General features: G+C 45.3%; 1 protein-coding gene across 4 annotated transcripts in view; it reads left to right on the top strand.

Annotated features, from left to right (window-relative positions):
- Positions 1-17,479, top strand: part of ash1l (ash1 (absent, small, or homeotic)-like (Drosophila)) — a 213,879-nt gene that overhangs the window by 71,942 nt on the left and 124,458 nt on the right. For all 4 annotated transcript variants that reach the window (XM_052045674.1, XM_052045672.1, XM_052045673.1 and 1 more), the window contains one exon: positions 11,741-15,935. In XM_052045674.1, the coding sequence (XP_051901634.1) occupies positions 11,741-15,935 (4,195 nt within the window). The remainder of the gene's footprint in view (positions 1-11,740; positions 15,936-17,479) is intronic.

Raw genomic sequence — 17,479 nt, 5'->3', positions numbered from 1 at the left:
CTGTGCTTAACAGTCCCCAGCATGAGGTTGAACTTTGTTCTCTCCTGAAGGTCTGCATGTTCACTGGAAAATGATTAGTTGGATGTTGGCAGCCTTTCCCAAATATCTTTGCTCTGTATTCTTAAAAAGGCTTACTGGATATTTGTGGGACCTTATATTGTGTAAAAATGTATTTTTGCACAGATTTGCTTATCAGAACAGAAAAGACCATGGTGCTCCATTTAGAGTTGTAGAGCACAGAAGTAGGCCTTTCAGCCCAACCAGTCCCTGATAACCAAGATGCCCATATCCCTCTAAACCTTTCCTATCCATGTACCTGTCCAAGTGTCTTTTAAATGTACCTGCCTCAACTACTTCCTCTGACAGCTCATTCCATATGCAGACTACCCGCTGGGTGGAAAAAGTTGCCCGTTGGGTTCCTATTAAATCTTTCCCCTCTCACCCTAAGCCCATGTCCTCTATTTCTTGACTCCCGAACACTGGGGGGAAAAAAAACTGTGTGTGCATTCACTCTATCTATACCCCTCCTGATGTTATATACCTCTATAAGATCATCCTTCATTCTCCTACACTCCTAGCATGCTCAACCTCTCTCCATAACTCAGTCCCTTGAGTTCTGGCAACATCTTCGTAAATCTTGTCTGCACTCTATCCAACTTAATGGCATCTTTCCTATAACAGGGCGACCAAAGCTGAACACAATATTCCAAATGTGGCCTTAGCAACCTCTTGTACAACTGCAACATAACTTCCCAACTTCTATACTCAATGCTCTGATTGATGAAGACCAGCGTGCCAAATTTGCCTGATTCTTGTGTCTGTGAAATCACCCACAGTTCCTTTTAAGGCCATTCTCCATTTGTCTTTTCAGATAATCATTTTAATTTGCTGATTTACAAGGATTTTGCCAGGACCTGAGGGACTAAGTTATAGGGAGAGGTTAGACATGCTGGGCTTTCACTCCATGGAGGGTAGGAGAGCAAGGGGTGATCTCATAGAGGGATATAAAATCATGAGGGGTGTAGATACTGGAGCGGTCTTTTTTCCAGGGTTGGGGAATTGAAAAGTAGAGAATATAGTTTTAAGGTTAGTGGTCAAAGGTTTAATAAGAACCTGAGGGAATTTTTTTTTTACACACAGCAGGTGGTAGATATATGGACCCAGCTGCCAGAGGAAGTGGTTGAGGCTGGTACATTTAGCTACGTGTATGTGGGCGGGTATATCACAAGATCACAAGACAAAGGAGCAGAAGTAGGTCATTCGGCCCATCCAGTCTGCTCCATGAGCTAAACTAAAACTATTCCTATCTAGCCCCAATTTCTGGCCTTATCCCCATATCCCTTGATACCTTGACTAATTAGGTACCTATCAACCTCCTCCTTAAACGCCCCCAATGATTGGGCCTCTGCAGCTGTACGTAGCAAAGAATTCCATAATTTCACTACCCTCTGGCTAAAGAAATTTCTCCTTATTTCTGTTTTAAACCAGTACCCTCTAATCCTAAGATTGTGTCCTCTGGTCCTGGACTCACCCACCAAGGGAAACAGCTTAACCACGTCTACTCTGTCCAGTCCTTTCAACATTCTAAATGTTTCTGTGAGGTCCCCTCTCATATAGATGACAAGAGTGTAGAGGGATATGGGCCAAGTGCTGGGAAATAGGATTAGCTTGAGTATACATCTTAGTCAGCATGGACACATATGGGCCGAAGGGCCTTTTACCATGCTGCATGACTCTCTGTCTCAATTATTCGTGTTTGTATTGTTAGCCGGATTTGTGCAGTGCAGTACCCACCCTCTGGGTAAAGTGCTTACCACTGACCTGCTACTTAATCTCTCATGTTATTTAGAGCAGGTGGAAGAACAAAGGGAAGGCTCCGAGTCAGAGGTTATGTGGGCGGTGGTGAAGTGGATCCTTCTCCAAACTACTACACTTCTCAGCTGAAGGCACCATACAAGCTCACTGGTGTGAGCTGGCACGGCAACTTTCCTGGCCTATTGCCAGACGTTCACTTCCCACCCACTTAACTTTTCTAATTGGACTGTAGCCTGACACCTTTATGGAGACAACAGTCCCTTGTCAGGATGAGTAATACAGAACAATTAAGGGTTCCAATGCATTGAAGCCTCCAAGCTCAATCAATCTGAAGCATATTTGAATGTTTACTGGTTGACACAGTTACTTGGAGTATGCTTAGTTGTAAAGGTTAAAGAGCCTTGGCTGCCTTGTTGCTGTTTCAAGCCATAGTGATGTATAGCAATGGAATGCTCCTTTGATAGTTGCTGATATAGAATGAGGTGCCTAACACTAGCCAGATGAAATGATGTTACACAGGAAGAAATGGGGATCTTTTGAAATGGTTGGCACGTGGCCCAGGAGACGAGGAGAATAGAAAGATAATTACAGGCCTTTTTATCCTCAGATTTAAGAGGAAGCTTAAATGCACTATGGACCAGGAATGCTGTTTGTGTCTAAGTGGAGTGTACTTGATGTGCAAAGTGTTAGAGCCGGGCCTTGATGCTGTAGCCCGGAGATGTGATAACTGCTACTGATGACTCTGGATGGTGATTTGGTCAGTAAACTTAAAGGGTCAGACACACACCACTGCTTATTGATATTTTGGGCTTTGTACCAAGTTGTCCTGTCTGTCTTCTCCAGACTGTCTATGTAAATATAAATGTCTGTTTCCCACAAAGTAATCTTGCGGTCTTCCAAAGTGTGCTTGCCAGTTAGTACTGGATTGCTGACACGCTTCATCCTAAGATCCAATACCTAATGAGAAATAGATTTAGATTTCAACAGAAGTTAGTGGCAGCTGATAAAATTCTTTAGTATTAAAAGATTATTTCTATAAATGTTCCTCATCAACCTTATTGGTTAAAATGTGCTCCTCTGGGGGCTCTTCCAGTACTGTTGCTAAACCCTAATTTGGGAACATTGGGTAATTTTTATGCAGGTATTTCCAGCACAGAAGGACAGGGCTTTTCAGCCCAAGTTATCCGTCATGCTGGTGTTTATGGTCCACACGTCACCTTCTACGCCTCTTCACAATGCCCTGTCATTTTATTTCTTTCACCCCTGGCGTTTATCCAGCTCCTCCTAAAATCCATCTCTGCTGTGGGAGAAAATTCCATATTCTCACAGTCGGGTGAGTTCTCCTGAATTCCCTTGTGGACTTATTACCAGCTGATGTATAGACATTTAATAGTGGAAATATTTCTACACCTACCCTATCAAAGCAATGCCTATTTCAGGCCTTTACCTGAGGGCATCTGTCTTTTCTTTTCCAGGGAAAAGAGCTCAAGACTGTCCATTTTTGAAGATAAATTTCTGTTTTTCACATCAAGGAATTTTGTCAGCTTCCTGACAAAGCTTGCCAGTTGGTGCTGGATTACAGACGCACTTTACGTTACAAACCAACACATAATTAAGCACTGGATTCATATTTCACTGGAACTTTTTTACCCAGGAAAGAGAAGTTTCTGTTCTACCGGTCTGCCTGGTTTTCATTCCAAGTGCCAGATTTGAAGATCAGATTCTGTTTGTGGGTGGTGTGATTCCTGGTGCCCCAAACCTCTCCCTCCCCCAAAAAGGAAAGTGAACTGTTTGGAACTACTCCCATTTCCTGACTTCATCCTCCATTCCAGTGCACAATGGCAAATGCATGCTTAATGCACATACATTGAATCTTCTCCACTAGAAGCTGTAGTGTTGGTGACTGTGGCTTGTGAATGTGCCGTGGACTAGCCGTATTTCTATAGGCTCCAGGACCCAAGGGTACTCTCTTCCGCTTCACTCTAGTATACTTTGTAGTGTTTTGTGAATTTGCATTTTCTTTAATACAAATATGGTGTCAATTAACTGCATGGGTCAGCATGATCGTGGGAACTGTAGAACTAACTTAGCACTGACGTCTTGAAGTGGCACTTTTCCACTTAGGTTGTCTGCACTTCATAACTGACCTTTGTGACGACTGTAATCTTTATTGCTTCCTTTTTGGCCCTCATTTCCCTCTCCCCTCCACTTCCTATAAATTTCATTCTTTTACCTGGTACTCAGTGTTTTCACAATCCTCTTGCCTTTCAAGAGAGGACCATGGCTGGACTTACACTCATTATTGACTGAGTTTAACTTTGTTTTGGCTGGGTGAGTGCAGCTCCAGGATAGCTGGAACACAGCTAAATCTGATTTAGTTTGGCACTTCTCATTCCTGGGGATCCAGGCTTGCGCTGGAGTACAGATCTACAGAGAGTGGGACAACTCCAGCTACCTCTGCTTAGGACGCTCTGTCTATGTGAGTACAGCAAGCTCTTGAGTTGTGAGGTTATCTAGTCTAATCTTTTCTTACGGCCTGTCCTTCAAAGGTAGGTGATTGAGGAGTTTGCCTGTTATCAAAGGGTACTCATTGATCTTTGGGGGAGTATGAGGCAGCATGGAGCAAGGTTTGAATCTCTGGTCTTTTGTATGAACCTCAAAAAGTTAGCAGGCAGGTGTAGCAAGTAGTTAAGGAGGCAAATGGCATAATGGCTTTTATTGCTCAGGGGTTGGAGCCTAGAATTAGGGAAGCTGGGATGAGAAGGTTGTCCTGTCAAGAAAGGCTGGACAGTTTAGATCTGTATTCTTGGAGTTTAAAAAAAAATAAGGATGATCCGAGAAACATAGAAAATCCTAAGGGGGTATGGCAGTGTGGATGTTGACGTTTTCACTAGTAATAGTGTCTCAAATGAGGGTATATGGTTTCACGATAAGGCCTGATTTTTTTAAAACCAAATTACGTAGAATTTTTTTCTTGAATTGTCTCCCCCAGAGACTAGATCTTTAGAAGTATTTAGAGTGGAGGTAGGTACATTTTTGAAAGTTATAAGATTGAGGGCTATGGGGATCTGGCACAGAGGAGGAATTGTGGCCTGGGGTAGATCAGCCACAATCATATTGAACAGTGGGGCAGGCTTGAAGAACCTGATGGCCTAACCCTGGTCCTAATGTGTTCTTTCAATCAGTGGAAAACTGGCCATCTTAAGTGTCATTGAGAAGAGCAAGATTGTTGGAGGATCAAATCCCCTTGTACCTGTAGGCAAGAGGAGAAATTGACAGAAGGAGGCCAAAGAGAGCATGATGTGCTTTATGGTGGCAAATTAAGTTGCTTGCATAGAAGGGTAAGCTTTTTGCAGCTATTCCCAGCATCAGTTCACCAAATTTCACTCTGTTTCTGTTAATGAACTATTCTTGACAAAAGTTTAAAGCTATATGGTGCCTTTTAAAAGGACTTGAAAGGGTGGGTACTGGGGAGGTATGTAGAATTAGGGGGATAATCTCAGGAGAAGGCAGTGGCCATATAAGAGGGAGGGCGGTGGGATTTCTTGAAGCTTCTGAGACTTGGCAACTTTTATTTTTTGGTATCTGGGTATCACTAACAAGAACAATATTTATTCTCCATTCCCAACTGCCCTTGGGAAGGTGGGTGTTGAGCTACCATCTAGAACCACTACTGTTCTGGTGAAGGTACTCGCACAATGCTATTGGCAAAGGAGTTCAAGAACTTAGACCCAGCAACAATGGCAATGTACTTCCAGATCAGGGTGGTGTGCAGCATTGAAGGGAACCTGCAAGTGGTGGTGTTCCTATGGGCATGCTGCTGCCTTGGTGGTAGAAGTTAATGGTTTGGAAGGTATTGTTGAAGTAGCCGAGACATTATGAAGATGGTACACACAGCGGCCATGGAGGTAGTGGAGGGTACTTTTGAGAGATTGCTTTAGCCTGGGTAGTGTTGGGCTTTCTGAGAATTGTTGAAGCTGCATTTGTCCAGTTAAATGGAAAGTATGCCATGGCACTTCCATCCTGTGTGTTGCAGATCGTAGAAAGAGTTTAGGATGAAAGGAGGTGAGAGAGTTACTGCAGGAACCCCAGCCTCAGACCTGTTCATGTCTCTGTCTCTACTGTAGACCTGTGGATGCTGAGTCCTTGTTATTCAAGGCTGAGATGGATTTCAATGGTACGGAGGAGTAGAGGGTTAGACAGAACAAGCTGGACATTGGAGTTGAGGCCAAAGATCAGAGAGCCATTATCTTAATGAATGGTCAAGCAGTCTCAAGGGAGCACATGATCTTCTCCTACTTCTGGTTATGTTATGATGGAGTTCAAAGTGAGTTGATCCCTCTCTGATCACACCCAGTTTATGCTAGTAGGTGCTCTGATGTAATTCATGCTTTTGCTAGTGTAAAAATGCATGCACAATCAAAGAGTAAAGTGAATTCAGGTACCAGAATAGATCAGTGACTGTGCAGTCCATAAACTGAATCATTAATATATTCCAAGGTCAACTTGTACACACTCTATTTTTAAAACAAATCATCTCCTTTTGCTACTAGTGTATTTTCAATTGGTGGACGAAATAGTATTGTAGCATACAGGTTTAATTTATTTAACAAGTGAAAATAAAAAAACTGCAGGTGCTGGAAATCTAAAACAAAAACAGAAAATGCTGGAAATATTTCTCACTCCCACTCTTGACTGAGTGGTCTGTGGCCTCCAGTACTGTCACAGTGAGGCCCAATGCAAGCTTAAGGAACAGCACCTCATCTTCCATCTGCCTTCTGAACTTGGTGTTGAACTCTACAACTTCAGGTAACTTAATTTATCGGTCCGTATCAGTCATCCATCTGCAATATTATCTCAGCTTGAGTTTTTTTTACCCTTTTCCCTTCCCTTTTTTTTCCCCTCTGGGAGTGGTGGACGTGCCCAGCCTGGCCTGCTGGGCTTGTCCTCCTGCTCTGCATTTCACGGCTCTCACATTCTTTTGTACAGGTTCTGTGGTCTATGTTCTCACTCTCTAACTGCTCCCATTCACTCATTAACCAGTTAGCCTTGTTTACAGCTTATCTGCCATGGTCACCCTGGTCTTACCCTATTGTACCCTTCCCGACCATCCCTGCAGCTTTACAAGCTTCCTCTGTTACTCTTCCCACAGATTCAGCCTGACCTGCTGAGTACTTCCAGCATTTTCAGTTTTTATTTTAATTTACATAAATGTTGATCCTTGTTAGCCGTGATCCTGCTAGCTTTAGTTTTGCGCCCTGCACTGTATCAGAATCACATTTATTATCACTGACTTGTATGATGTAAGATGTGTTGTTTTGTGGCAGCAGTACAGTGAAAAGACATAAAATTACTATAACTTACAACAAAAAATAAATAGTGCAAAGAAAATGAATAACGAGGTAGTATTCATGGACTGTTCAGAAATCTGATGGCGGAGGGGAAGAAGCTGTTCCTGAATTGTTGAGTGTGGGTCTTCAGGCTCCTGTACCTCCTTCCTGATGGTAGTAATGAGAAGAGGGCGTGCCCCACATGGTGAGGAAGAAGCTACAGTCTTGACCAGGCCTTTATGCTTGTCACTGCCTTGGATCTAACTCCAGCTAAAGGACCTGCTTTGAATGGGATAGCTGCATAGTTGGGCAATTTATCATCACCAATCAGCTACAAATTCTCAAAATGAACTTTGTTCAACTATAACACAGCAATCCTTTTTAAAAATGCTAAACTGTGCATTTGAATCCATGTTCATCGAAGGGAGCAGGAGGAAAAAGTTAATTTGCTTTTATTGGACTTTATAAGATATTCATTGCTTTTATTTTTCTTCATCTCAAATAAGATTATGCCTCTCAATATTGTCCATCCAGTCCTCTTGAAGCTTCCTGCCAATGGGTTGTAAATCCCTTGTTCCTTGATGACCATTACCACCCCTGACGCTCCTTGCCTCTTTCTCATTTACAGCATCTACACTGGCTTGTGAGCTTTTAATTGTATTATTGACAGATAGTACCCCTAAACCCTGCCACATCATTGAGTGCCACAATCACAACTCTTCCCCCTCCTCCTCCCACCCACAGCTTTGGCTCTTTATCCCTCTATACCTCTTCCACTGAATCCTGACTGAGCACTTATTGTGCAGAACCCACCTTGCTTCCTCAATACGTTGGTTATTCAAACCTTGTCTACATTTCCTTGCCCACTGCTCGTGGTTAATAACTACCGCCTGTTCTCAATTCAGCGTTTGATCCTTTCTTGCGCTAAATAGTGCTTCCATTTCAAGTCATTGAAATGAAGAACAATACGGTGGTACAGCAGTTAGAGCTGCTACCTGCAGCTCCAGGGATCTGGGTTCAATGCTGACTTCAGGTGGTACTTGGGTGGAGTTGCATGTTCTATCTGTGACCACGTAGGTTTTCCCTGAATGCTCTGGTTTCCTCCCTCATCCCAAAGGCGTCTGTAAGTTAATTGGCTATTATAATTTCCCCTCCGTGTAGGTTAATGGCAAAAAGAACCAAAGGCATATGTGTGAGAGAAAATAAGCTGCAGGGGTGAGGGTGATAAGATTGCTCAGCTGGGAGCCAGCATAGATCTGATGGGCCAAATGGTCTCCTCCTGTGGCACTTGCTCTTGAAGCCCGAGTGGGGTTTTCCCATCCCTCTAACTTTCTCTGCTATATAACTCTGGCCTCAGTCCAGGAACGTATCCTCCCTCCATCTGCTGTATCAAGCCTTTCTGGATGAAAAACTGGAAATGCACGAGTTCATCAGCATCCAGCAATGAAAAAAGGCAGGTTAGCATGGCAGATAGAAGTTCTTAAGCATTGCTGAAGGCATTCATACAAAGAACAAAAAAAAGCCCAAATTGCTTCAAGCCAAAGAAGCGGATGTTGGGACAGAATACCATCAGCCAGTTTGATTAGCTAGCCAGCCAGTCTGAGTCCCCTCCCGGACCACTGACACTTAGCCATGCAATCGCAGGAGGTGCAACCCATTTTTCTTACACCACCTACCTCACCACCATCCAAGGACCTAAACAGTGCATCCAGGTGAGGCAAAGATTCACATGCACCTCCTCCAACCTTGTCTACTGCATTTGGTGCTCTTGATGTGGCCTCCTCTACACTGACAAGACCATTTGGAATCTAGGTGACTGATTTGCAAAGCACATGCACTCTGTATTGGCCATCCCGAGCACCCTGTTGTATGCCTCTTTCAACTCCTCTTCCCATTCCCACACCAACCTGTCTGTCCTTGGCCTTCTCCGTTGCCAGAGTGAGGCTTATCACAAACTGGAGGAAAAACACCTTTTATTCCACCTGAGTAGTCTACGACCCAGTGTTATGAACATTGAATTTTCTACTTTCAGGTACCCCTTATCTCCTGTCTTTTCTCCCCCACCCCTGCCAATCCACCTCCAGTCTTCCCATTTTTGTCCCCTTTTCCTATACCCCCTCCAGCCACCCCCCCCCCCCCATTTTCATCCTCCTTCCCCTCCTGGTTTCATCCGCCTACTACCCACACATTTCTCCCACCCGATCACCCTCCCCTTCTGGTTCCATCTGCCCTTCACCTCTCCCTGAATGGTTCGCATTATTATTTTCCTTCTCAGATTCCAGCACTGGTAGCTCTTTGTGTTCCTGCTTCTCACCCTCCAGCAGCTGTCTCCACCTCATCCTCCCCTACCTGGCTCCATCTGCCCATCATCCTTCATTCCTTGGTCCACCAGTCATCTACTGGCCCCTGTCTCACGCCCCCCCCCCCCCCCCCCCCCCCCCCCCCCCCCCCCTTTTATACTGGCTATCTTCATTCTCCACTCTGTCCTGGTGCAGGGCCTCGACTCAAAACATAGATAAATCACGCCCATCCCTCCCCCCCACCACCAGATGCTGCTCGACCTGCTGAGTTCCTCCAACAGATTTTTTTGTTGCTCCAGGTTCCAGCATCTGCAGTCTCTTGTGTCTCCATTAGCCAGTAGGGAGTTGGTCAGAAAACCAGAGATAAGTATAAAAAAAAGTTGCTACTGGTTGTAGGTTTGTAGTAAATTCCAAAAGAAGGGATGGGGCAACACACTGAGGGATTTGAATGTGATAATAAACACAATGTCACCCTTTTCTTTTGTCTCCTCCTGGTTCTAGAACTATTTTGTTTGGCTGTACATGAGTAGAAGCCAGTTGGTAAATGCACAGCTGTGTGGACTAAATTGAAATGTGGCAATCCTAATTAGTGGACAAGTGCTCTGTGATTGTGAATACTCAACAACCCCTTCAAAATTGCTTGAAGATAGGAACACCTTTCAAACAAAGAGAAAATCTACTTCCTCTGGATCTACCAAGGAAATGCACAGTTATAAAATCACAAAGCGTTATAAAGCATGCTTTTCTATCTTTGTTGAAACAAAATAAGATGAAACTGATAGCTAAGCACTGAATGTGTGAAATGCTGCTTGCTACAGAAAGATAATTTTAGTCTGTAAATTGAAAGTCTACCTGCCCCAGACATTTGTCTAGTATGTTATTGGATTGCTGCCAACATCATGGTGGGTCGTAAGCTCTTCTTGCAACAATTGCTTGTTCAGCAAATGTTTCTCTTTTAAGCCATTTGGGTTCTGTGGAATATGTTGTGGCAGTATTTACTGTTGCACAGAAATCTTGTTGAGAAACCTTGAGATAAAGCACATACATGCATTTGAAAAGCAAATTAATCAGCTAAGTGGATGTTTGTGTGTGCTCTTCACCAGAAGAATTACTGAGAGCAGGAGGCTGGTTTTGGAGGAATGCAGAGCATGGGATTGGGTTTTGGATCTGGAGGAGATTACAGAGGTTAGCAGCGGTATGTTGAAATATATTAACAGGTAGGAGGAGGATGTGAAGTACTAGCAAGCAGCATAGTTGAAACAGGTAGTAAGTCAATTGGAGTTGCTTTGGTGTAGAAAGTAGCCAGCACACTACCCAAGTTCACATGAGTTTGGGGAGTGAGCAGCCAGCAGGACACATCTGGTGGCAGCATGGAAATGAATGAGGGCTGTGCGTTGTCGGGGGTAGAGGCAGCGTGTAATATGGAATTGGATGTTGGTGGTCTTTGTGATGGACAGGATACAAGGTTAGAAGCACAGCTCGGCTTCACGAGGGCTCAAAGGTTATGAACTGTCTGGGTCAGCCTTGTCCATTGGCTGAAGGGGGGATGGGGATGAAGTGGAGTTGATGGCAAGGAGACCAGGGCGTTAGCTGTGATCTTCCCAGTTTTAACTTGGTACTAATTTATGATTTGCAGATTTCAGCTTAAAAACTCTCCACACTCAGGAATGTTAGCTGTTAATTGTTCTCTATGAAAATTCTATTTTGAGCATGGTGTTTCCATTATCACTTAGACCTTTAAATTTATTATCTAGTGTTGCCTTGGGTTCCACCTGAGCTCATAGTTGTCTCTCATCCATTCATTCCTGTATGTGCTACTTACAAATGTTGCTGTGGATCACTCTTCGGTGCTAATATTTTCAGAGGAGTTCTTGATGTCGTTCCAGAAGTATGGGAAATTAAAAACTTAACATTTTTTTAGAAAATACTGAGTTATAGAAAATAGAGTAAAGAAACAAACTGTTGGAGGAACTTGGCGGATCAGGCAGCATCTGTGGAGGGAAATGGACAGTTGACGTTTCAGTTTGAGACCCTTCATCTGGACTGGACCCGAAACATCAACTGTCCATTTCCCTCCACAGATGCTGCCTGACCAGGTGAATTCCTCTAGCAGTTTGTTTCCTTTTCTCCAGATTCCAGTATCTGCAATCTCTAGTGTCTCTGAGTTACAGAAAATGCCTCACTGGTGACATTTCAGAATGTACTGAACAGGTGAACAAAATGTATCTTTTTTAATCTTTATAACTCAGTTAAGACCTTTGACATTTTCTTTTGTTTCCTCCGCAAAATATGCAGGGTTCCCTGAAGTTGCACAACAAGAGTGAGGAAATGAAGACAGTTGAATCATCTATAGAGGAGAGTCGCTACCCACAGACAGGAGGAGAGCCGAAGAAACCACCGCCACCACCTCCACCACCACCACCTCCAACTCCTCCACCTCCTCCTCCTCCTCCAAGTTTGGAACAGTCTGAATGTAGTAAAGCTGCTGTGTGTAGCACGGCAAGCAGCAGAAACACTGACACAAAAGAACAAGTAAACGGTGAGGCGTCTTTGATTGAAAAATCTTCAATGCTGAAAAGCAACTGCCCTGCATCAAAGTTTTCCAGAACGAAGTTTAGGAAGCCAACAACTGGCAATGGGATGGTGATGAACAAAGACTTGAGCCAGCTGAAAGCTGGTCTTGCTGCTGCCAGCTCGGTTAAAGAGCACTTGAGCACTCCAAGTTATGTAGATTACAAGAATGTGAACTCAACGGAACAGGAAGCTACACAATCTGGGAAAGACGCCACCAGCGGTAAAGTCTGTGGCAAAACCGTTCTAACCCAACTGACCAAGGAGACCCTGCTGGTAAAATCATCGGTAAGGCAAGAGTCTCTGGTGGGTGACGCAGCACTGTGCAACGAAGAAGTCTCACCGCGCCACGATCAGCTGGCCTCCACGGAGAAGGTAGAGCACACAATCCCAAAGCTAGATAAGCAACCTACAACAAATTGCACTTCAGCAGACCATCGAGCTGCGACTAGCACTGACGTCTATGGGAGGAGGTCCACCAGTAGTGCAGGGGTGGAAGGGGCCATTTCTGCACCCTCACCAGCAGGACCCACGGTTTCATTAAACAGGAATGCTGCTTTTCCTCCTCCTCTTCCTCCTCCTCCTCAGCCCACTTCCACCCAGGTAGAAACCGACCAGGTGTTGGTAATTTCAGATATGGATATCAAGCCAGCAGTCGAAAGTCAGCCCGTGTCGAGCAACCTACCCCTCCACTTCGGCTTCAAGCTCCACGCTCACAATTTCAATGCGGAGTCTGCGAACACCGAACGCACAAATGAAAGCAGCTTGCAGCCCCCGCGCCTGGACAGCATGAAGACTTTCACTCAACTAACCGAGAGGAGCCGCGAGTTGCCGTGCCCTCCAGTGCCTAAGACTGATTCGCCCAGTTCAGCCAGCAGCACGGTGGCTAGCTTTAAAAGCCTCCTAAACAGCAAACCCTCGCTCAAGCCCAGCACCCTGAAAGTGGCGCATCAGCAGCTACAAAAAACCTACCAGAACTGCTCGGTCCCCAATACTACTCTCCAACCAAAACTCATAAACAAAAGGAAGGGGAAGAGCCCCCGAATGAAAGTGGTTGCGAGCAGTACTGTTAGCGCTTTTGGTGAGTGTTTGGCTTCATCAGTAGCATCATCAGGACTACTGAAAACTGCCACATACAGAACAGAGCAAAAAATTCACTCTGATCATCCTCCAATGATAAGGAGCCCAGGCTTTTCCTCAGTTTTAAGTGAGTCTAAAATCATTAAGCCCCGCCTGCCAAAGTTGACCAAGGCTTGCATTTCCCCGCCTCTGCCCCAGAAACCGGAGGGGGGGAGACGTTTTATATCTCAGCAAGGTCACCACGAAGAGAGAGTCTCTAAAAATGGTCTGCAAGACTCTCCGTCATTAAGTGGCACCTCAAATGTTCACAAACCTAAAAGAGCCCGAGCGAAACTTGATCCCATGCCTCAACTTGAAGAGCCACCACGTAGGACTTTAAAGATCCCCCCTTCCAAAGTACTTTCGGTGATGTCAAAGTCCAAGGAATTTATCAGGGAGAAAGAGCCTCCTATACTTCAGCCGGAAACCGAAATTGTGCCCAGCAAAACTTTTGTAGCCTCTCTTCCTGGAAAGCGGAGGCGGGGCAGGCCGAAAAAGCAGCTGATGCCCGTAGCCAAAGCCATGGCACCAGCCGCATTACTCACTGCGCCATTGGCAGTCACAGATAGCACGGGCGAGCCCGAGGAGGAAACCACGCACCACAGGAGTCTCGAACCAAGCGAGCTGAAGAATAAGCCAGTGGAGTATGCACAGAAAATGACTGGTGGTGATGACTTTGAAATGGGGAGCGAAACCGACTCGAAATCAGCCAAGAAGGGGAAGAGGCAATTGATGAAAACACTTTTGGATAAAAAATTTATCAAAAAGATCAACAAGATGAAAACGCTGAAAAGGAAAAAGCTTTTGAACCAAATCCTTTTGAGTGCTGGTGGCTCTAGTAATAAAGGGAAAGTGCAATCGAAGCTGAGTAGTAATGTCTCGACTTTCACTGCCACCTTTGGCTCCAAGGTGGGCCAGCAAATTAACGTTAGTAAAAAAGGAACTATTTACATAGGAAAGAAAAGGGGCCGAAAGCCCAAAATGTCATTAGATGGTCCGTATATAAGTAGCATGCTGTCTATCGATAATAAGCCATCGCCACCAGCATTCACCACAACACTAGGGCAAGTGCTGCCAAACTTCACGCAGTCATCAAACTCGAATGTACCGGATATCCTGCCTTCGCCGACTTACTCCCAGTCGTCAGGAGTGAGTGGAAGTCAGAGTCCTGCCAGCAGCGATGCAGGGTTTATTGAACCCACCCCAGTGCCAAACTTGCACTTGCACGGCAGCAGAGGCAACGCGGTGCAGACGCTCGTGACGCGGAAAGCCTCCAAAGGCCGCCGGAAGCTTTCGCCTCCAACGTTGCTGCCAAACTCGCCGTCTCACCTGTGTGAGCTGACGTCGCTGAAGGAGGCCACGCCTTCGCCCATCAGCGAGTCACACAGTGAGGAGACCATCCCGAGCGACAGTGGCATCGGGACAGACAACAACAGCACGTCGGACCGGGCTGAGAAGTTTTGCGGGCCAAGGAAGCGACGGTACTCCTTTGACCATGTCTCCGTCATGCCTCCTGAGAGCGCAGCGGTCTTGTCCGGACTGAAAGAGAAACATAAGCACAAGTGCAAACGCAGAGCCCACGATTATCTTAGCTATGACAAACTTAAGCGGCAGAAGAGGAAACGGAAGAAGAAGTACTTACAGCTGCGGAACAAACAAGACCCCAATTTTTTGGCTGAATTGGAGGAACTGATAACTAGATTGAGTGAGTTGAGAATAACTCACAGAAGTCATCACTACATCCCGAGAGACATTCTTCCTTCAATCTTTCGGATCAATTTTGGCAGCTTCTACACGCACCCGCCTTTCCCTTTTGACCCTATGCACTATGTCCGAAAGCCTGAACTGAAGAAAAAAAGGGGCAGGCCTCCGAAAATGCGAGATGCCATGGCTGAAGTCCCCTTTGTCCACAGCCTGGGGTTCCCCCTAGCAAATGGTGGTTTCTTCCCTTCCTACAGTATGCCTTACTCTCCAACCCCAGTCTCAGCAGGCCCGCTGGGATTGGGTTATTATGCACGGTATCCTCCAACGCTCTACCCACCTCCCCCTCCCCCTCCTCCCCCCTCCTTAAGTAGTACAATGCCCCCTCCCTCGTACATGCATACTGGCCACCTGCTCCTAAACCCCAACAAGTACCACAAAAAGAAACACAGACTTCTCAGACCAGAGGCCTTCTTAGCTGGCAGTCGGACCTCGCTGCTGTCCATGGGCACTTATGCCAGCATCCCAGCAGAAATGGCTTACAGTTGGATGCACGAGCACAAACACAAGCACCGACACAAGCACCGAGAGCATCGCTCCTCCGAGCAAAATGCATCATCTGTGGACGGGTTAACAGTTAATCCCTCACTGTTGCGGCGGTATGCGTATGGAAAGGAAGCAATCTCGGAAAGGCACAAACATAAAGACAAACACAGATGCCATATGCCATTCAGCCACATGACCTCATCGAAAGGTTTACTAGGTAGGGGAGATCAGTGGACTCGAAGGGACTCCACGGAGCATGGTTCCATATCAGTAGGATTGCAAACTCCTCTCCAAATAGACTGTACGGATGGGTCAGCGGGCTCGTGTTCGGGACGATATATGTCTAGCTCAGAGTCGAGCGTCAGTGAAGAACATACCAATCTGTTTACAAGTGCAATAGGAAGCTACAAGCCTAGCAAACCCTCGAATGGTATGGGGCGAAAGAAGTCGTCTGATAGTCCGGAACTTCTTGCCACCCAGGATAGTTTGCCGAGCAGGTTAATAAGGAGGGACAGGCCCCCTTCCGGAGAAAGAACCAACCTGACACCAGCAGGTAGGAATAACTATATGGAGAAAATATTGGGCGGCCTTCAGATTAATGGTGCCCTGAAACAGTGGTGCTTGTGCTGGATTTTGAACTTGCTAATTTTGGGATGGAGCCTATTTAAGTGCACATATTACTCAAGACGATTAGTGTTTTACTCCAGTAGCTTCTGGCAGCCTCAGAGTTGGTCTGAATGGTGCTGTTGTGAGGCACGGAGACGTTGCACAGCAATGACATGGAGTCCACCTTCAGTTGTAACTTAAGACAGGTTTGTGAAGGAAGGACTGAAGATGTGGTTAATACTGATGCACCTCCACTCCCTTTCATCTGCTACTTCATACAAAATTCTTCACTTTCTTTACAAATAAAACACTTCATGGATATAGTAATCTCCCAAGTTATTCTGTTCAAGTCCCACTAAATTTGAAGTTTTCCAATGTAACCAAAGAATATTTTTCACTGATGACTTAGTCATGCAGCTTGGACACAAGCCCTATTGCCCAAATCATCCATGCCAACAGTGGTGCCCAGCAAGCTAGTCCTATTTGGCCCATATCCCTCCAAACCCCTCCTATGCATGTACTTATCCAAATGTCTTTTTAATTCAAGAGACTGCAGATGCTGGAATCTGGAGCGAAAAACAACTCTGCCTGTTAATTTTTAAACTGAAATTTCTGAGTAACAAAAGTCCTGAAATCATTTTGTCTACATATGTTTTGTCAACATTTAAAAGCCATCTAGATAAGTACATAGCTAGGAGAGGTTTAGAGGACTATGCGCCAAACACAGGTAGCTCACTGGGCAACACATTCAGCATGGACGAGTTGGGCTGAAGGGCCTGTTTCCATGCTGTATGACTAGTTGGCAGAAGGCTTTAAAAAAAATTCTTTATGCTTGAAGGCTCTGCTCCAAAGTGGTTAGATTTTTGACTTTGCAATGTGGGGATTCCTACATATTTTGAATGTGATCTACTAATGTACATTGTGACACTCCCATCCTGGGCAATAGCTTGGAACAGGGGCATGGTATAACTTCAGAGGCCAACTCTACATTAACTAATGGGGTATAAGGCTGGAAGTTTTGTTGCAGAACTATCCTTCAGAACCTGTTCAGGTACACGGTTCCATATAAGTAGGATTGCACACTCCTCTCCAAATGGGTCAGTATGTTTGTGCTCAGAAACGCTGTGTTCGGTTTAGCTACTGCATCTCTGTGTTAGCTTTTGAGGTGTTGCAGTATGAATGTTCCAGACTGATACCGAAAGTTAAGGGATTCAGTTGTGATGATGGGCTATATAAGAGTAGAGTTCCGAAAATCAGAAACGTGCTCTCCTATTTAAGCCCCCCCCACCATCCCCGAGGTATTTAAAATGTTAAAGGGCGCATGACAAGGAATGTATTTCTTTTAGGTGGGCAGGCAGAAAAAGGCATCTAAAACTCTGGTTAGGCCACATTTGGAGTGTTCAGTTGTGGTCACCCCATTGCAGGAAGGATGTAGAGGCTTTGGAGAGGGTGCAGAGGAAGTTCACCAGGATGCTGCTTGGATTAGAGGGC

Source organism: Pristis pectinata, chromosome 40, assembly GCF_009764475.1.
Source record: "Pristis pectinata isolate sPriPec2 chromosome 40, sPriPec2.1.pri, whole genome shotgun sequence".
Lineage (NCBI taxonomy): Eukaryota > Metazoa > Chordata > Chondrichthyes > Rhinopristiformes > Pristidae > Pristis > Pristis pectinata.
This window is presented reverse-complemented; position numbering and strand designations above follow the sequence as displayed.